Source organism: Leptonychotes weddellii, chromosome 11 (genome assembly GCF_054177405.1).
Source record: "Leptonychotes weddellii isolate Sample4059 chromosome 11, ASM5417740v2, whole genome shotgun sequence".
Taxonomy (NCBI): domain Eukaryota; kingdom Metazoa; phylum Chordata; class Mammalia; order Carnivora; family Phocidae; genus Leptonychotes; species Leptonychotes weddellii.
Window position 1 is genome coordinate 28,693,874 of NC_138379.1, and position 19,066 is coordinate 28,712,939.

The window sequence follows — 19,066 nt, forward strand, 5'->3', positions numbered from 1 at the left end:
GAAGATTAGAACCAATGAAAGACTTAAACAAGAAGTTACACACATTTTAGAAAGACAATTAGAATTCCAGCAAAAATCGATCAAATCCTAACAGAGGCTAAGATAGTATTTATAACAGCAATAAAATTATCTACAAAATTTTTGGAAATAAGAAGGAATGAACAAGCAAGAAAATATTTTAAAACTCTATTATAGGATATAAGAACAATTTGGATAAATCCCATGTTTATTAATGAATCAGTACAGATTATGTAAATAAGTCAACATGTGCTTTCTATAAATGTAATTCTAACCATAATCCTTGCATGATATGTGGGGGAATCTAAAAAATGGCTTCTGCAATGTATATGAATGATTAATAACTCTAAAAAGCCAAGGCAATTTTTAAAAATTAAGGCAGATTTGGCAGGGGTGGGAAGTGGTTGGCTTTATCAGATATGAAGATATATTCCAAAGCCATGGCATTTAAATAGTGTGATAGTGAACATGTATAGACAAATGATGTAATGACAAATGAGGCCAGGCACATGCCTACTTTAGGGACTTGGAATATTACAGTGGTGGATTTACAAATCAGTGGATAAATAACATATTACTAAATAGCCGTACAAAAAATCATGTCACTATATAGAGAATAAGAAAAATAAGCCTTTCCCTCAGACTCTATGAAATAAAGTCCTGACATCTTCAAGACGTGTGGTAGGTAAGACTATAAAATTAATAGTAAAAAATATAGTAGAATATCCTTTCGACCTGGAGATAAGAAAATTTCCCAAAGAAATAGACCAAAAAAGCCAAAACCTTAATAGGAAAAAATGATGGGCTTGATGACATCAAAATTAGACATTATTTGTTAATAGATAAAATTAATAGGTTAGGGACAAGAAAAAGATATCTGGAGTGTTTGTACCTGGCAAAGACTGATTTATAACTGGTAAACACATAAGGAAATCTTGAAATTTGGTAACAAATAAACTGGAAACTCAGCCAAAAATTGATCAAAGTTATAAATTCACAAAAAAGGAAACCAAAATGGCTTTCTAGTAATAAAAGTGATAGTCAATGTCATGAGTGAACAGGTTAAAACAAAAAAAATTAAAACAAAATATTACTTTACTCTTATCCAACTGCAAAATATTAGAAATTCAGACAATATGAAAATCTGGTGAAAATCTAAGGGAATTTTGGAGAGGGACCTGTCAGTATTATGTGAAATCGAGTATGCCTATAAATAATTCCACACCTGAGTATAATACTCCTGAAAAACCCTTAAATATGTTCAGAAGGTGACATGTCCAAGATTTCTGATAAGAGATTATAGAGGTAGAGAGAATTATTGTAGGCCTAAATAGCCACCCATGGGGACTATGGTATTTAAATTCAAAGAACTATCATACTAAGTAGACAGAAGAAATTATTTAAATGTGGGTAGACTTCATGGCTACATCTCTCTCTATATCTAAAAAAAGTAAAATGGGTAAGAGATAAAAATGAGTTATTACATCATAATACCATTGAAGTAATTTTGAAAAAAGAACATTTAAAACAATAATGAATCATGGAACACTATATCAAAAACTAATGATGTAATGTATGGTGATTAACATAACATAATAAATGAAGGGGGGGGAATCGGACAGAGAGATGAACCATGAGAGACTATGGACTCTGAGAAATAAAGAGGGTTTTAGAGGGGAGGGGGGAGAGGGGATTGGTTAGACCGGTGATGGGTATTAAGGAGGGCACATACTGCATGGAGCCCTGGGTGTTATATGAAAACAATGGATCGTGGATCACCACATCAAAAACTAATGATGTATTGTATGGTGACTGACATAACATAATAAAATTTAAAAAACATAACATAATAATAAAAAAATACTATATATATATGTATATTCAAATAAACATGTGGAAAGACTTCTGAAGAAAAGAGAATGGGTGCTTTTGGGAGTAGGTGGGTAATGGAATTAGTAATGAGGAATGAAGAAGAAAAGATAAAGAGGGAATCATATGTATCTATAATGACAGGTTGCTGGGAATCAAGACATTTGACTAAGGCTGTTCACTTGAGTCCCAAGAGAAGATGAAGAAGAAAAAAGTATACATTAAAAACACAACAAAAAAAGACTTTTCGGAATCACTGGATTGGAAATACGCCTTAACCTCTTACGCTACCTGTAATAAAGTGAAAAGTCACACTTCATCAGGAGACATTTGTCTAGGCAAATAGAGTCATTAGGTAATAGAATTTCATCCTGGATTAAACCTTAGAGGTAAGCATTTCATTTTATGGATGAAGGACATTTCACTACAAAATTTGAGATATGTTTTGGAGATCGGTGGAGAGGTATATCTGCCTTTAAAAAGACTTTTTCCAAAAGTCTTCTGTATGGCTACTTTTTTTCTCTCCCTAAAAAACAGATGCATTCAAAGTTTTTCCACAGAACTTGGTGGTACCTTAGAGAATACTCAATATATCCCAGCACTAAATTCTTCACTGTATCAAGCTTCTTATACACTAAGGAAGCCAATAAATCTGAGCTGCTTCAAAATTTCTTCACATGACTATAGTCTAATATTAATGACTCTGATAATCCAAATCTATGCACATTTTGTGAAAGTGTTCTCAGGCATCGTTTATTCAATTATGCACTGTCCCTTTCACAAATACACATGTGGTCAACTGTAATTAAGCTGATTAGCAAATAAGTTTCCCCACCCTTAAGTAAGTATAGATTCTCTCATCAAATGATGAAAACCATCCTTTCTTTCAATGTGGTTACGGAGAGGCTCAAAGTTAAGTTTTCAGTTCAACTGTTAATAGCTTCTTTTATCCTAGTTTTCTGTTATAAATACCCACTGACCTACCTTCTTACATTATTCAGCTCTTGCTTTTTTGTATGTCGTATCAGTTTCACCGTATCCAAACCTTTTACTGTGATAAGCAAAAGTCCCTTTCTGGACGTCAGTGAGGACCTACTGTATCAAAGAGTCAACTAATGTATCAGCCGGAAAAGCATTTACCAATAGTGATTTTATCAGCCTGTTACTAACCTCGAACACGATAATGAAGGCCAGTCGAGCAGCAAGGATATGCCAGTATTGTAAGGTGAACTCATAGGGTTTGGAACTCCAAGGGGGACCTCTGTAGTCTCGGTACCTAAAATCCACAAAACAAAGGATTTGAGGAATAGAGACCAAAGTTCAAGGGCCCCAAATGTTTTTAATTTGCCAAAACCCCAAAACGACAGTTGAAATGGGCTCATCAGCGTGTGGAGAGAGGAGATGGGAGATGAGAGCAAGAAGGAAAGATAATTATAATTTATAAGTAAGTACCTGCAATAACCAGATTTTCCCATACCAAGCTCGCTCAGGTCAAAGAAGGATAGGCTATTGTTGACATATCCCTTTAAACAACTGGGAGAAAAGAAAAAGCATCATAAATTTCTAGTCCAATTCCTTCATTACACATGACAGGATGCAGTAAGTGCTATTATTCCTTCCATTTTAATTATAAATTCCTAGTTACTCAGCTCTCTGATTCTATCTCCTGACTTCCATTAATCTGTAATTTTACCTCAATGAGACAGAATCTTGTCCACCATTTCTCCCACCCTTCATTTGGCTACATTTATTAAGTGTTTACTATGCACTTGGCATTGTGTTCATTACTCCCCATGTGTTAAAACTCTATAAATACATGTTTTATAAATATGCATGCATATCACCCTATCTGGCTAATTGTAATTAAGCAGCCAATTGATCAACATGTGTCTTTGTGATTCGTTAACTTGTTCAATATATGTTTATTGAGGACCTATAATTCGTTATAAAACTTCTAGACGATTGGTATTTGACAATGAACAAAACAGGCTAAAATCCCTGTCCTAGTGGTGAGTATTAAATTGTGGTCAGAGTTAACTTTTACCATAACCTTAGAACATTTATATTATCATCTCCATCATAGAGATTAAAGAACTAAGTTTTACAGAGGCTAAATAACTTCCTCCTAAGCCTGTAATTCTCAAAATTTTTGATCTCAGCTAACCTTTACATTTTTAAAAATTACTGAGAATCTCAAGGAGCTTTTTACAGAGGGGTATATGTATTGGTATTTAACACATTAGAAATTAAAACAGAAATTTAGAAAATATTTATCTATTAATTCATTTAAAATAACTTATCAAACACATTACAAGTAACATATTTTTAAAGAAAAATAGTTTGTATGTTCCAAAAGATGAAGTGAGAAGAATGACATTGTTTTACATGTTTGCAAATCCTTTGATGTCTGCCTTAATAGAAGACAGCTAGATTCTCATATCTGTTTCTGCATTAAATCTGGTTGCAATATGTTGTTTTGGTTGAAGAGTAAGTAGAGAATCTGATAATTACACAGATAAGTACTTGAAACAAAGGATATTTTAATAGCATTTCAAGTAATTATTGATATTTTTCATTGACATTACACCAAAGTTTTACCTGTGGTCATTTCTTAAAGTTTAATTGCAGTGTGGAGTCTTAAAGTATCAATAAACTTTTTATGTGGATTTTACATTAAAATCCACAGGTCTATCTTGTACTTTGAATTCATATTTTACCCATGCATGATTTTGTGACATTAAATATGGGTCACTTGGGAAATATTTGTTTCCTGAATTATGCAGATCTTCCAAATGTTGTTATATTTTTACTATAGACTATGAAGATCATAATTGCTAATATCACCACTGATTTTTTATCAGGAAAAAAATCTGTAAGTACTGAGAACCTTTTAAGCTCAGTGGTAGATAAAATAATCCAAAATTCTGATTTTCACTTCAAAACTTGAACTTTATTAATGGAAACAAATACTGTCAATTATTTCCCCTAAAGTGACAAGCCAGTTTTGTCCATTTCTAGAAGACTGCCTCCTAAATACCCAAGTCTGAATAATCATAGTTTATCTGACAATCATTATCTCATGTTAAAAAATGTCGTGTAGTTTGCAAATCCAACAGTCATGCAAGTGTTTTTTTCTGAGACGACCATCACCGTACTTTAGCATGTAGCAGAAGAGCTTTATCACACTTTGCATTTTGTCAAATAAAATATTGAAAAGACATTTATTCAAGGGTGGAGATTTGATAAAATTAATAGTTTTTATTGCTTCATCAAGGGCATTCTGAATTTTATCACTGGAACTTTTTTTTTTTTTAAAGATTTTATTTATTTGACAGAGAGAGAGACAGTGAGAGAAGGAACACAAGCAGAGGGAGTGGGTAAGGGAGAAGCAGGCTTCCCGCCGAGCAGGGAGCCCAATGCGGGGCTCGATCCCAGGACCCCGGGATCATGACCTGAGCCGAAGGCAGACGCTTAACGACTGAGCCACCCAGGCGCCCCTCACTGGAACTTTTTAAATGGTAGTTCTACAATGGTGAGTAATACAATCATTGCTAGTACTTTTTGGTACCACTGCCTTCAGTTATGCGAAGCCACTGGAACATTTTACCCACTATCACTTTTGTGCCATCTGTACAAATGTCAATATGGCAAAACAAGCAAATCATATCTTAGTATTATTACGAAAATAATCTGAAGGAGACCTGCAGGTCCCATGTTGAGAATCACTGCCCAGGATAAACAGCTCTTAAAACCTGGATTCGAATGTACATCGATCTCATTCTAACCCCTGAATTCTAAAGTACAGGACCACACTGGTTGCACGCCCTTCCTCGTCCACCTCAGACCCCATGATTTATCATCCCAACTGCTCTCTTGCCAATACCTTCCTCTTCACTGCCATTTTGTCCTTTTGCTACTTTGGTCTGAAAATTTATGATCTGAATGAATCTACTCCAGTTTAGCTGCTATAGATACCCGGAAAAAATTAAATAACAGAATGGCCCTAGGAATGTGTGGTTTCAACCTCATCTAAGCCCTCCACATCTCTTCTTGAAGTTATTCTACATCTGGTCACTGAATATGGAGAAAGCGTCAGGTGTTATCTTCACCAAAGGCAGGACTTGAAACGTAAACAGAGCAGATAACCAACCAATTTCATTTTCACCTGCCACTAGGTGGCAGCAAAGACAATAGCAAATAATGCTACTAAGGAGAGGGCTGCCAAATCTGCTTACTTATAATAAACCCTTAAAATCTGCTTCTAGACTATTTTGGATTTTAAAAAAGGGACTTTTCTTGGCTTTTCACTATTAATACTAAAACCGGTTTATTTACATAGTCTTTTATAGTTTATAAAATGTTACTTTAGATACTGTTTCTTTTTTCTTTTTTTCTTTTTTGTCAGAGAGAGAAAACGAGAGAGAGAGAGACAGCACAAGCAGGGAGAGTGGCAGGCAGAGGGAGAAGCAGGCTCCCCACTGAGCAGGGAGTGCGATGCGGGACTCGAGCCCAGGACCCCGAGATCAGGACCTGAACCGAAGGCAGACACTTAACCGACTGAGCCACCCAGGCATCCCTAGACACTGTCTCTTTATTATAGATCCAGACTGATGTGCCTTTTAGTAAAAGGCAGAGTTACAATTTGAACCTAGGGTGTTTGATTTTAGGTTAAAGTCCTTTGACAAGACTCCAAAATATATTTTATGCCTTTATTACTTCTCTTTGAAAAACTGAGATATTTATGTTCAGAAAGGCATTTCAATGTTCTGAGAAAAACATCAGTTCGTCAGTAGAGCTAAGGGTTGATTTCATTTTAAGCCACAGCTCAGGCTCTTGGGGCACATGCCCTGCCTCTAAATAAGATGCATGCCCAAAGCTGCTCCTGAGGCAGGAGGGGAAGTGGCTTCTCCCATCACTACTTCTACACGGCGGCTCATCTCCAGCTGCAACTCCAATTTCTGTTCCCCAAGTCCAGTGCTCTTGCATTCTTTCTTAATACTTGCTTTCAAGAGGGAAAGATGTGAAAAACCCATTTCCCCTAAAAGAATGCTTGTAAACTGGGTGACTTTGTCCCCAAGGTGACATTTTGCAATGTCTGAAGACAATTTTAGATTGTCACAACGTGGCAATAGGGAGGTTGCTATTTGTATCTACTGGGTAGAGGCCAAGGATGCTGCTGAATATCCTACAATGCATAGAATAGTCCCCATCTTTTCCCCAGAATAGAATTAGTTGGTCTAAAATGTCCATAGCACAGAGGTTGAGAAATGCTGTTCTAAAGTGTGGACTCAAATTTTAACAACAACAACAACAAAGACAAAGATTCAGGGCAGCATTCTCTGTACCTTAAAATCCCTAGTTATAAATTCCTTTTGAAAAAAGGGGCACCTGGGTGGCTCAGTTGGTTAAGTATCTGCCTTGGGCTCAGGTCATGATCCCAGGGTCCTGGGATCGAGTCCTGCATTGGGCTCCTGCTCTGCCGGGAGTCTGCTTCTCCCTCTGCCTCCTGACTTGTGCTCTCCCTGATAAATAAAATAAAATCTTGGAAGGAAGGAAGGAAGGAAGGGAGGGAGGGAGGGAGGGAGGGAGGGAAGGAAGGAAGGAAGGAAGGAAGGAAGGAAGGAAGGAAGGAAGGAAGGAAGGAAGAAAGAAAGAAAGAAAGAAAGAAAGAAAGAAAGAAAGAAAGAAAGAAAGAAAGAAAGAAAGAAAGAAAGAAAGACTCTCTCATCATAGCTGACATTTCCTTCATATTCTGTATGTCCCTGCAAACTAGCTTTATTCCCTGAAGCAAGTGGGCCTCAGTTTTCCCAACTATATAGTCAGAAGATTGCATTGGATGATTTCTAACATCTCTTCCAGTTCTGAATTTGACTTCTAAATACATTATAATGTTTTTAACATTTGGATACCAGTGATGCATTTACAAGTAAAAACATAGACTCTAAAATTATTTGCGTAAAAAGCACTGTCGCCCTTTTTATCCTGCTTGATTTCCTCCAATAAGCACATTGTAAGTACAATGATCAAAAACACTGCCCTTAATGGTCACAGAACAGAACTTTGCAATGAGTTCCCATTTCAATCACAAACATAAAACATATCAGAAAAATGTATGAATTTCAACCTTACTTTTCACCATATTCAAAACGACTTGCACAGGGGCCGTATTTGTATTCATAGACAAAACGTGGGATGTAATCAGATGTAATAGCAATTACAAATGCATTGGTGATCACAGCCAGTATACCGATTCCTTCAAGAATGCCATACCAGATTCCTAGTAGGAGAAAGAGTAGAGATAGGGAATGAAATGCAAAAAAAATTAAAACCCTCTCATGACTCTTCTTTGGAAAGAATATTTTACTTCTGTTGGGGCTACAGCTCTGTCCATTATTTACTTTCTTAGTACAATATCTCACTACAGATCGGACATCTACTGAATACTTTTCCACAGTAGACCCCATCTAGAGAGATTTGAAAATTAAAATATCATCAGGAATTGTTTCAAGTACCTTTTTAAAGTAAAAATATAAAAATGTAAAAGTTTGGTGTCAAGACCTGGAAATCACTAGTTGACTTTTCCAATCTGGTATACAGATGTACAAAAAAGCTTTTGAAATTGTATACAGTATCCACATACTATTGGTTGCAGTCAAAACTGATGTTTCAAATAGGATTAAACTTAGCTTTAAATACACTGATATAAAAAAAAGAAAAGTCCTGGAAAGAAATACTCAAAAGTGCTAAAGCTGATTGGATAGCATGGCAACTTTCTCCCTTCCAACCTCTTTCTTTGTTTTTCAAAATCTTTATAATATTTCATTTTATTGAGTGGTAATGAAAAAAATAAAAATAAAAAAGACATAGTTAGGGCTAGTTTATTAAAACAGTATGCCAAAAATAAGTAGTCAGATGAATGGAGATTCTGGAAATATACCTAAGTTTATATAGAATTTCATATAATAGAGATAATTCAAACAAGTTAAGAAAGATGGAAAATTTAATAAATGGTTTTGGGAAAATTGGCTACCTTTTAGAAAAAAAAACAAGCTGGATCTCAATTTCAATCCCTTTATTAATAACAAATTCCAGTTAGATCAACAATTTAAATAAAATCATAAAATGTCAACAGATAACCAAATAACACACATATATCTAAAATATAAAACTACTAAAACATGGTAAAAAAATCGAGAGTTCTAAAGGATCTTTCTAAGAATGCCATAAACAAAAACAACTATAAGAGAGATATATCAATGTGATTATATAAACATTTTAAAAGCTTATTCATGATGGAGTAAAAGATTAAAAACCAGCATTTGAAAATGCTTGCAACATATATATCAAGGATTAATATCTTGAACATACAGATAAAGATTACCAAATCAGATATAATAGCCTAAGGTCATAAAGTTAGTAAAGAAGAAATACAAATATATTTAATCTCATAATTATAAAAATGCAAGGAAACATAAGATATCATTTTTTCCCTCCTCAGATTTTTGAGGACAGAACAACAATTAAAAAAACAAAAGAACCCTTATTATACTTTTAGGAGTATAAATTGGCACAATATTTCTGGAGAACATAATGAGAAATTATCAGAATTTTAAATGTAAAAAAAAAAATTAAATGTACATGCTCTTTGACAAAGGAGTTCCACTCTAAGAGTTTATCTTGAGGAAATAATCAAAGTATGTATGAAGATGTATGTTCACCTAGGTGTTGTTTGTAATAGAAAAAACTGAAGCAATCTAAGCATCTCTAGTTAAGGGAATGATTTTTTAGAAATGTCATATAACATGCCACAGAAATTTGTGCAGTAACTATAAAGAATGAGGCAGAACTATACTTATTAACATGGAAAAATGTATACGAGATCATTTTTAGTGATAAACAAGGTCATGACATAGCCTGTTTAGGATAAACATACTCTCAACTAGGTTAGTGTTCATTTCATGATTTTGTTAATCAAAACTGCTCAGTTTTGTTATAGTTGGAAGGAAGCCCCAACGATAGAAACCCACGTGGCGCTAAGATCAAGGCTCTTCTTGGCCTCAGCAATGCAAAACCCATTTAGTTCCTGAATCTTACCTATGTCAGTTGCTCGAGCAGGCAGAGGCCTCCGCCACTGGGTGACAAATTTGTATGCATCCAGCCTGATCTCAATGATATTGTTCAACAAAGCCAAAAGAGGGGCCAGAGGAAAAGCTGCCACAAAGATGGTGGTAAAACCAAACTGCAAAACTGTAAAGGGAGAGCGTTGCAAAATTAGTAATATAAACAATATCGTTTCTTGAGTGCTTTCTTTGGGCCTTATGAGGTGCTTCACATAAATCGCCTTTAATCCTTTCAATATCCCTTACAAGGTAAATATGCTCATCATATTTTGCTGTTGAGGTAACTATAGTTCATATGTGTTAAGTAAGCTTGCTAAAGGGTGGATAGCAAAAAAATGTTAAAACCTGCATTGAAACTCTCTGATCTCAATGGACTGAAAGTCTCTGTGCTTTCCATCACTATACCATGCCGCATGAAGGAAGAGTGAAGAGAAAAGAAGTCAAAGAGGAGGCCTTGAAGAAAAATGCTGAGCTCTGAGGGACCCAAGACACCTAATCTTGTCCTTTCTTTTTATAGATGAGAAGACTAAAGGCCAGAGAAAAAGCAAATGTGAAGACAACACACAAAGATTTTAACAGTTGGAGTGAGAATCCTCCTTTTCTTAATATAAATAAGTGGGCTTCTCAAAGAAGCTAAACTCACGCCAGGTCTGTGCAAAGGTTTTTTTGCAAGAAATAATCATTGCTTTATTTGGGCAGGATGGTATATTTTTGATATAGGAATGGGTTCTGATTTATTTTGTTCCTTTAAAATAGCTGCACTAAAATTAGGTGTTCTGCTATGAGAAAACCCTTCATTTTGGTCAAATGTTATGGCTGACAAAGGACAGAATTTGTGAGCCTTCCAAGGACATTGTTTTAATATCTTCTCTAGTTATGTTAAGATAAAGATACAGAGGTATTTTAGAATGTTTGGGGTTGGAAAAGAGAGAGATGGTTTTCTGTCTTGAACTAAGGCCTGTGTAAAGAAAAAAAAAATATATCAAGAAGTCCAAACAGCTGTGTAGAAGTTTCTCTCCTTACCCATTTCTAAATATTCATCCATCAGTCCGTGAATATTCATGGGCTGCAGGTTCCAATCATTTTCCCACTGAGGTATGGACGCATCTTGTATTCCCCGCTTGATTTTATGTCGTGACCACCAGTTCTGGATCAACCTACATCACAGAGCAGACAACGGGCTTTTGAGCTCTTATAAGCATATGGTGAACAATTTATAGGGCATTAAGGAAAGAGAAATACCACTACCCTGGGAGTACACTGAGCATTTCTGGGAATTGGAGATATTTGCATGGTCTCAACTTCCAAGTTTAGGAAGTGGGAATAGGCCTCAGCCTTCCTAGACCATGTACACATCTATATATGTATCTGGGAATTAATCCCCACCGCCACACTTAGGTGCTTCCTGATTCTTATTAGACAAACACCCATTTGTATGATTCCTTCCCTCTACTCCCTCAACCTCTCTACATACTTAAACCTCTATGTTGCCTGTTGTGATTGGATCTGAGCCCTTAATTGCTCATAACCCAAAATCTTCTGGGTTGTGCTCTCTGAACATGAGTAAAATCATGTTCCATACCAAATAACTGAGCCCTAGATAAGGTTTCAAGAGATAGAGGTTCTAGTCCCCACCCTACAATGCACTGGCTGTGTTACTTTTAGTAAGTCTATTTACCTCTGTGAGTTTATGAACATGAAGGGTTTGAGTATTAACAATTACATTCTGCTACTATAGTGAACAATAATTTATGGCAATGGATCTGTGCCTGAGTCCATTTAAAAGACTTGGAAAGGAATTAACAACACTATTTCCCTAGCTTAGGGGCAGTCTTGAAATTATGTGACTCAGAAATATCCCATAGTGGGGACTTCTGGGCAGTTAATTATTTCAAGATTTAGATGAACATTACCTCTAGAATGAAGTGAATCCCACAGTGTATCCCAACTCTCAATATTAATTATTCATGGACCTGGAACTCAGTGGGTGTTGGAAGAACAACCATAGACCAAAACGTCAGGTAGGTAGTTCTTCAGTGTATGTCCCATGGAGGTTGCCTCTGGGATCTCATAAAGATGCAAAAGGGGCTGGGTGTTGAGATTGAGGCAGACCTGCTTGGTTTAATTTTATTACTTCAGTCTGCTTAAGATTTTACTTTAAGAAAGAGAACTGAGTTATACAAGTTTCAGAATTATTGCTTTAGTGACTGGTCCACTCCTGCTGGATTCGGAAAAACACCAACAGCATGTCCCTTACCATGGTACATTTGGGATTTGATATACATAATTCAGGCTGACCACTTAGGCAAGGTCATGGTGAAAATGTGCTATCCGAAGGTATGCTATGTATAGAAGCACACAGACAATGACTACAATAAGAATCATTCTTAATAGTATAATGACGACGATACCATCTTGTTGGTGCTTATGAAGCTATCTCATTCACAGCACGTCAGATCCTGTGGCAGGCACTTGCTACCTAATCTCCTCAGCTACTTTCAAATGATGTTCCCAAGCTCTGTGTCTCAAACAGATGGTCCAGGGATAGGAAGGGATACAAACAATGGACTGGGCTCCCCAACCCTTCATCCCTATGCCCTCTTCATTTACTAGAGATTTATTTTTTTTCTGTTTTGAATATTGAGGATCTGTATAAAAATCTCTTCACAAAAAGGTTCTGTCATTTATTGATGAGGTTTAAAGACCACTGCACATCTCTTGTAATCTCCTCCCTTATTTTATAAATAAAAAAATAATCTCACAGATAGGTGAAGTAAATTATAAGCATCTTAAGCAAGGGGCAGAGAAGGAATATGAACCAGGTCTCAGTTATTTCATAGTCTATGCTCTAAGACTGCCTGTAACTTAACACAATAGTTTATGGCAGATTTCAGGATGGATATCACTTCTCCAGCCCTAAGGTCTCTGCTCTGGAACATCCTGACACCATTTGTCCGCCAACAAGGAGAAAGAATCACGGCATAATCAGATGACTAAGCCTAAACTATTTATATCATCAATTAACTAGTTCTTCTTCTAGAGTCAAGAAATTCCTCAAAATAGTCATGCTTTTAACCTTGGTTAGGCCCCAAAGCTTCCATCACACATTGTTTTTCATAAACCATATTTCAGTGTATTTGGAAGAGTAATCTATGTTATTAGATGTAGAAGTAGGCATTCAACACCCTTCACGTCAGCATTCCACAGATCTTTAAACCCCATCTAAAGGGACAAAACAGAATGCTATTTTATGTGAAACCAATCCTGTTCTAATGACATTTTTTTCATGTAATAAAGAATACAAGACCTCCTTATCCAGAATTTTATCTTTGTTTTATTCTTTTTCAAGAGGGGGAGCGTAAATGGAGACTGCCTTTGTTAAACAATGACAACCTTGGTCTTTTGGTGGCTGGAAGAACCCAGAAAGTTATTCTTATCCTCAAGAACCTGTACTGAAAATAGTGCTTTAAGAATAGCAACAAGCATCTTAATGTGTTGAACAGAGTACTGGGTGCTTGACATCCACTATTTCCTTTAATCCTCACAAGTGTTTCCTCGAGGTACATATAGCCATTGATCCCCTCTTAGAGATGTGAAGACTGAGGCTGAGAAAGGTTAACTAACACACATACGGTCACAGTTAGTGAGCAGCAGAGCAGGAACAGAACCCACTCCTGTCTAATAGGCCCCAATTCTTAAGAACTATTCCCACTACCTCTATCTTTCTTTTTGTAACTATACATAAGGCAAGTTTAAAAATAAAGTGCTCACGGGTATCCCAGTTCCATGAAGTTGTTCCATATTTGCTTCAGAAACATGATAACACCCATCTGGAGGCAGAGGTCTATCAAACAGCCACTGGGATGACACTGAAACAGAGCAACAATAATAATCTGGCTCTTCTCAGTTGGTTACACAACCCCACCTTCAAACCGTACAGCAAATTCCAAAGCCAGGCCACACAATCTCAGTGCATAAAGAAAATAAAAACAAGGAAGAAATAGCATGTATAAAGACACCTGATAGGGAAGTTTTCAGTAATCAGAGTGGAATAGTGATCAAAATTATAACAGCAATAAAAACAAATTTTTTTATGATTTAAATTCAATTAGCCAACATATAGTACATCCTTAGTTTCAGATGTAGTGTTCAATAATTCATCAGTTGTGTATAACACCCAGTGCTCATCACATCACATGCCCTCCTTAATGCAGTTACCCCATCCCCTCAGTTTGTTTCCTATAGTTAAATGTCGCTCATGGTTTGTCTCCCTCCCTATCACTTCCCATTCAGTTTTCCCTCTGTTCCCCTTTGATCCTCTGTGCTGTTTCTTATATTCCACATATAACAAATCTATCTTTTAATGAGCACTTACTATCTGCCAAGCTCTGTATTAGGCATGATCCCATTTAATGAGTGCTCTGGAATACTCTATTAACAATCAGAAGATAGAAAAATGCTTAAGTGTTTATAATATGTTCTTCTAAAATAACTTTTTGATGCAGAATAATTTTAAACGTGTAGAAAATTTGCAAGGAAAGTACAGAGAATGCCCATACACACTTCAGCCAATTCCCTCCATGGCCCCTTATATTATCAAGGTAGATTTGTCAAGGCTGAGAAACCAACATTATCTGATGTTTTTGCATGTTTAGACTGGGTTTATGTGTTTTGAGAATGGAGGGAAATCACAGACATAAATTTCACCACATCCCCTCAGAAGTTACATGATAGCCACAGACATCACTAGTGACATTAATCTTCATCAGTTGGTTGGTACAGTGTTTGCCAGGTATTTCTACTATAAAGTTACTCATTTTTTCCTTTCCCTATTCTTTTCTGAAGTGAATTAAATCTAGCCCATTCTCAAGATAGGAGGCAGGTGTTAAGGTCTATATCCTGGAGAGGGAATATCTACATATACTAGAATGTATTTTTAAGTGATAAAAACATGCCACAGAATGCCTTGTCAGTATGATCTCAATTTTGCCTTCCTCACGCTCCTCTGCTTTTTCAGATGTCCAATAAATGTTAGCATTAGAAACCCCCACAAACAAAAGTGTGATTACAATAAAAATTGCAATCGACATCTTTTGCTTGAAAACTTTGTACTGTAGAAGATACTTGGGTAGGAAAGCGTGGGTCTGTTTCTTTAGAAATGGGTTCACGTCCTGCTCATAAGAACAATAGTCACTAGAGCTTTGATCCACAGTTTCTATTTCTATCAAATTGGTACCAGTGGGACTTCAAAGGGAACAGATAATTAGGACACGAAGAGCCTGGTTTTCCGGTTCCAGCCCAGTAATTTAAAACTCCCTAAACTGAGTCAGAGAGAGAGAGAGAGAGAGCTTGGCAGTGGTGATTTTTATTGTGTACAGAAGTCTCAGGTCTCCCATTTAAGCATGCCTCTTCCTTCTAGGATGAATTTAAGACCCCCTGAGCTCTGCCACATATATATGATAAATGGGTTCCGTAGAATATCTGAGACGGAATAATTACTAAGCTACAGAAGCAAGCATAGGCATAGATCACAGCTGCGAGATGAAACTCTTCATTTTTACAGAGAGACTGAAAGACGGAAATTAGTACATACAAGGTCATACGATGTTGACTGCTGGTATGGAATTGAAAGCCTTGGTCTCCTGCACCCCAATCCTCTGCTCTTGTACATAATGCTAAAGATGAATTCTGTTTACCCAATGTGTTTGTTGCCTTGAAGGGCTGATTCACCAAAACATATTATTATGTGGGAAGGGAAAAAAAGAAGACCATTATAGAACCATGTGATTGGCTCATTCTCCATAATCGTAGGCCAAAGTGGGGAGGCTAGATGACAGGCAATTTATAATTTTGTTGAAATTGAGCCTTCATGACTTGGTGATTTATAGGGCAGAGAAAGGGATCCAACAGTTTTTGTGGGTCTGCCCTCCTCAAATAATGGTTCCCTTGAACAAAATCCAGTCCTTCAATACTCAAATTTATTTGGTAAGAGAGCTTATACTTAGAATGAGGAAAAGGGCATGGATGAGTGGGCAGGACACCCAGGCTTTCATTCCCATTGCACTCCCTCAAAATCATATGACTGTGGACAACCCACAGCTGGGTGTCTTCACATATTTTTCTCATTTGCTCCTCCTGAGAACCTCCCAAGATGCGTGTTGGTATCTCCACTATGTAGATGATGGTGGCAGATAGGACTATCAGATTCTGATACTGATGTTCCTTTCATAGGAAGTATGTTTACTCTAAATCCAGTTTACATGTGTGAGTCAGCAACCATTCAGCAATCTCTTATCAAAACCAAATTCCTTTATGTTCTCAACTTTGCCTATATGCTATCCCAGTGGTGACTGGAAAGCATCATGTTCAAAGTGCAGACTCTGGGTAGGTTGGCTGAATCTAATTGACGACTTCATCAATTTATAAGCATGTTTCTATAATTGTAGGCAAATTATATAACTTGTCTAGATTTCTGTTTCCTCATCTGCAAGATGAGTGTAATAATAGAACTTTTATATTAATATATAGAGAACAGTTAGGAACAATTGCTGGAAGGTGCTGGCATATAGTAAGCACTCATTAAATATTAATCATTATTAACATTTTTATATAGATTTACATAAAATATTTATGTGAGATATTATACAATATAGTATGAGGAAAGGTCAGTATAGCCAGTTCATAAATGTTTTAAATAAAATTGAAGTACTTTTTGCTTTCTTTATAATAGCTATCATTATTTGTGCCAGGGATTTATTTTATTTTTTAAAGATTTTATTTATTTGACAGAGATGGAGAGAGCCAGAGAGTATATGGGGATGGCAGAGGGAGAAGGAAAAGCAGGCTCCCCTCTGAGCAGGGAGCCTGATGTGGGACTTGATCCCAGGACCCTGAGATCATGACCTGAGGCAAAGACAGACGCTTAACCTACTCAGCTACCCAGGCGCCCTGCGTCAGGGATTTTACATGCATGATCCAATTCTATCCACCTCTCACCAATCCTACTGAGATAGCTATTCCTATCACAATTTAAAAAAGACTTAGAGATATTAAGATTTGGGTGGGGCAGAATTAGAATGTAGACTGTCAGACTCCAAGACAGAATACTTGTTACATAACATGGTTATGTTCTTCTCTTCGAGACTATTAACATCATTAAGAAAGGAAAGGGACTTCTTCATTTGTATGCCCCGTATTACCCAGCAGAGGCCTGGAATGGGAGTATGTGTCAATAATGCTTGTATGATTGAATTCTGAGGGTCAATTCTTATCTTCCATTATGTGTATTTATGTGTACACTTCTAGAATTTCTAGGGTATATCACAAACCCACATTTTTCATTTCCCTGATTTTTTTTTCAAAATAAATAATCTTTTGTTGGAAAATATGGCCATTATGTATGCCATATATATTGTGGAAAATGTCTAGGATGGTTATGAAACATTTTTCCTGACACCAGTATTAGAACTATTTCCCTGGGACTCCCAAAGAAGAAACATGACTTCAATAATTTTACCCTTAAGAGTAAAAATATCCAATTAAACAAAATTATTGGTGACAACAGTTTCTAAAATGGCATCAATATGCAGATCCACCTGCCTGTTCCCCACACTATCCTTGCTAATTCCAGGTGAACATTCCTGATTGGGTCCCAAACCGAGTAGATGAAAGCCTTTTAGCAGATATAGTCATACTTCTGGGCTATGAGTGAAAACTACAAGTTTGATTTGGGGACTTTCTGGAGGCCTGAAATTATGGAAGGCCTTCATCTGTTTTTGCCTAAGAGGGTAAGACTAGGTGGCTGTGAGACAGCATTGATAACTATCAGCTACAGTTTATAGAGTGCCTTCCAAAGTCCAGGGGTTGTGCTAATTGTGTTATGCAAATTATCTCTTATCTGTAAACAACTTTGTAACCTAAGTATTACTACTGCTAGTTTACAGATGAGGAGACAGATATTCAGAGGGATTAATTTAAGGGCAAAGAATTAATAAGTAGCAAGTTTAGCAGGTGAGCTCAGGTTTCTATGATGTAAAGCATGTTATTCTTAGGAAGTTTTAGGCTTTCTCCATGTATTCCAATCAACTAGAAGGCTCTAGGGAGACAATATCAATGAGGACTCCCCCGAGTTTGGGGGAGCTTTTTAGATAGAGACTGGAAATATCTCTTTTCTCAGTGAAACTTTTCTTAGCCTCTCTCTAAATTATGACCTCCTACTAATATTACCATGTATTAAATTGGATTTTACATTAGAATAATTAAAACAATTTTGAACTACAGGAGCAATAAGCAATCTGACCAATGAGGCTGAATAGAGTCCAGAAATAGACATGATTTCAAGATGTAGAATATGATAAATCTTGAAATCTTATTTTGCTGAGTGATAAAAAAATGTATTATTAATTAAATATGTGACTGCCAACTTGGCGGGGTGGGGGGAACCTTGATTACTCTTTACACGAAAATAAAATTCCAATGCACCAAAGACAGCAATATTTAAAAAAAAATTAGTGAAAAGTACAAGTGTGAGGTGTTTTTTTTTTTAATTTCTAGAATGAAAAACACATTTTTTGGCATGATATAAACGCCTGAAGTCATTAACAGCAGTGATATTTTAAATGAAAAATGCTATAGAGTTGTAAAAAAAATTTATCAAAACAAAATTAAGACATACAATAAAACGAGAAACATCTGCAGCAAATTGAAAGATTATAGCCTAGGGTGGGAGGGATGGGGTGACTGGGTGATAGACACTGGGGGAGGGTACGTGCTCTGTTAAGCGCTGTGAATTGTGCAGGACTGTTGAATCTCAGATCTGTACCTCTGAGACAAATAATGCAAGATATGTTAAGAAAAAAAAAAGAAGAAGAAGGTAGCGGGAGGGGAGGAATGAAGCGGGGGAAATCGGAGGGGTGGACGAACCCTCCATGAGAGAAGATGGACTCTGAAAAACAAACTGAGGGTTCTAGAGGGGAGGGGGGTGGGAGGATGGGTTGGCCTGGTGGTGGGTGTTGAGGAGGGCACGTTCTGCATGGAGCACTGGGTGTTGTGCACGAACA

The 19,066-nt window shown here is 36.6% G+C and overlaps 1 protein-coding gene across 1 annotated transcript in view; it reads right to left on the reverse strand.

Moving 5' to 3' along the window:
- Nucleotides 1-19,066, reverse strand: part of ANO3 (anoctamin 3) — a 256,061-nt gene that overhangs the window by 9,680 nt on the left and 227,315 nt on the right. The window contains exons 20-25 of the mRNA XM_081799084.1: nucleotides 13,779-13,876; nucleotides 11,031-11,164; nucleotides 9,982-10,134; nucleotides 8,017-8,164; nucleotides 3,340-3,420; nucleotides 3,058-3,163 (exon numbers count right to left, since the gene is read on the reverse strand). Coding sequence (XP_081655210.1) covers nucleotides 3,058-3,163; nucleotides 3,340-3,420; nucleotides 8,017-8,164; nucleotides 9,982-10,134; nucleotides 11,031-11,164; nucleotides 13,779-13,876 — 720 coding nt within the window. The remainder of the gene's footprint in view (nucleotides 1-3,057; nucleotides 3,164-3,339; nucleotides 3,421-8,016; nucleotides 8,165-9,981; nucleotides 10,135-11,030; nucleotides 11,165-13,778; nucleotides 13,877-19,066) is intronic.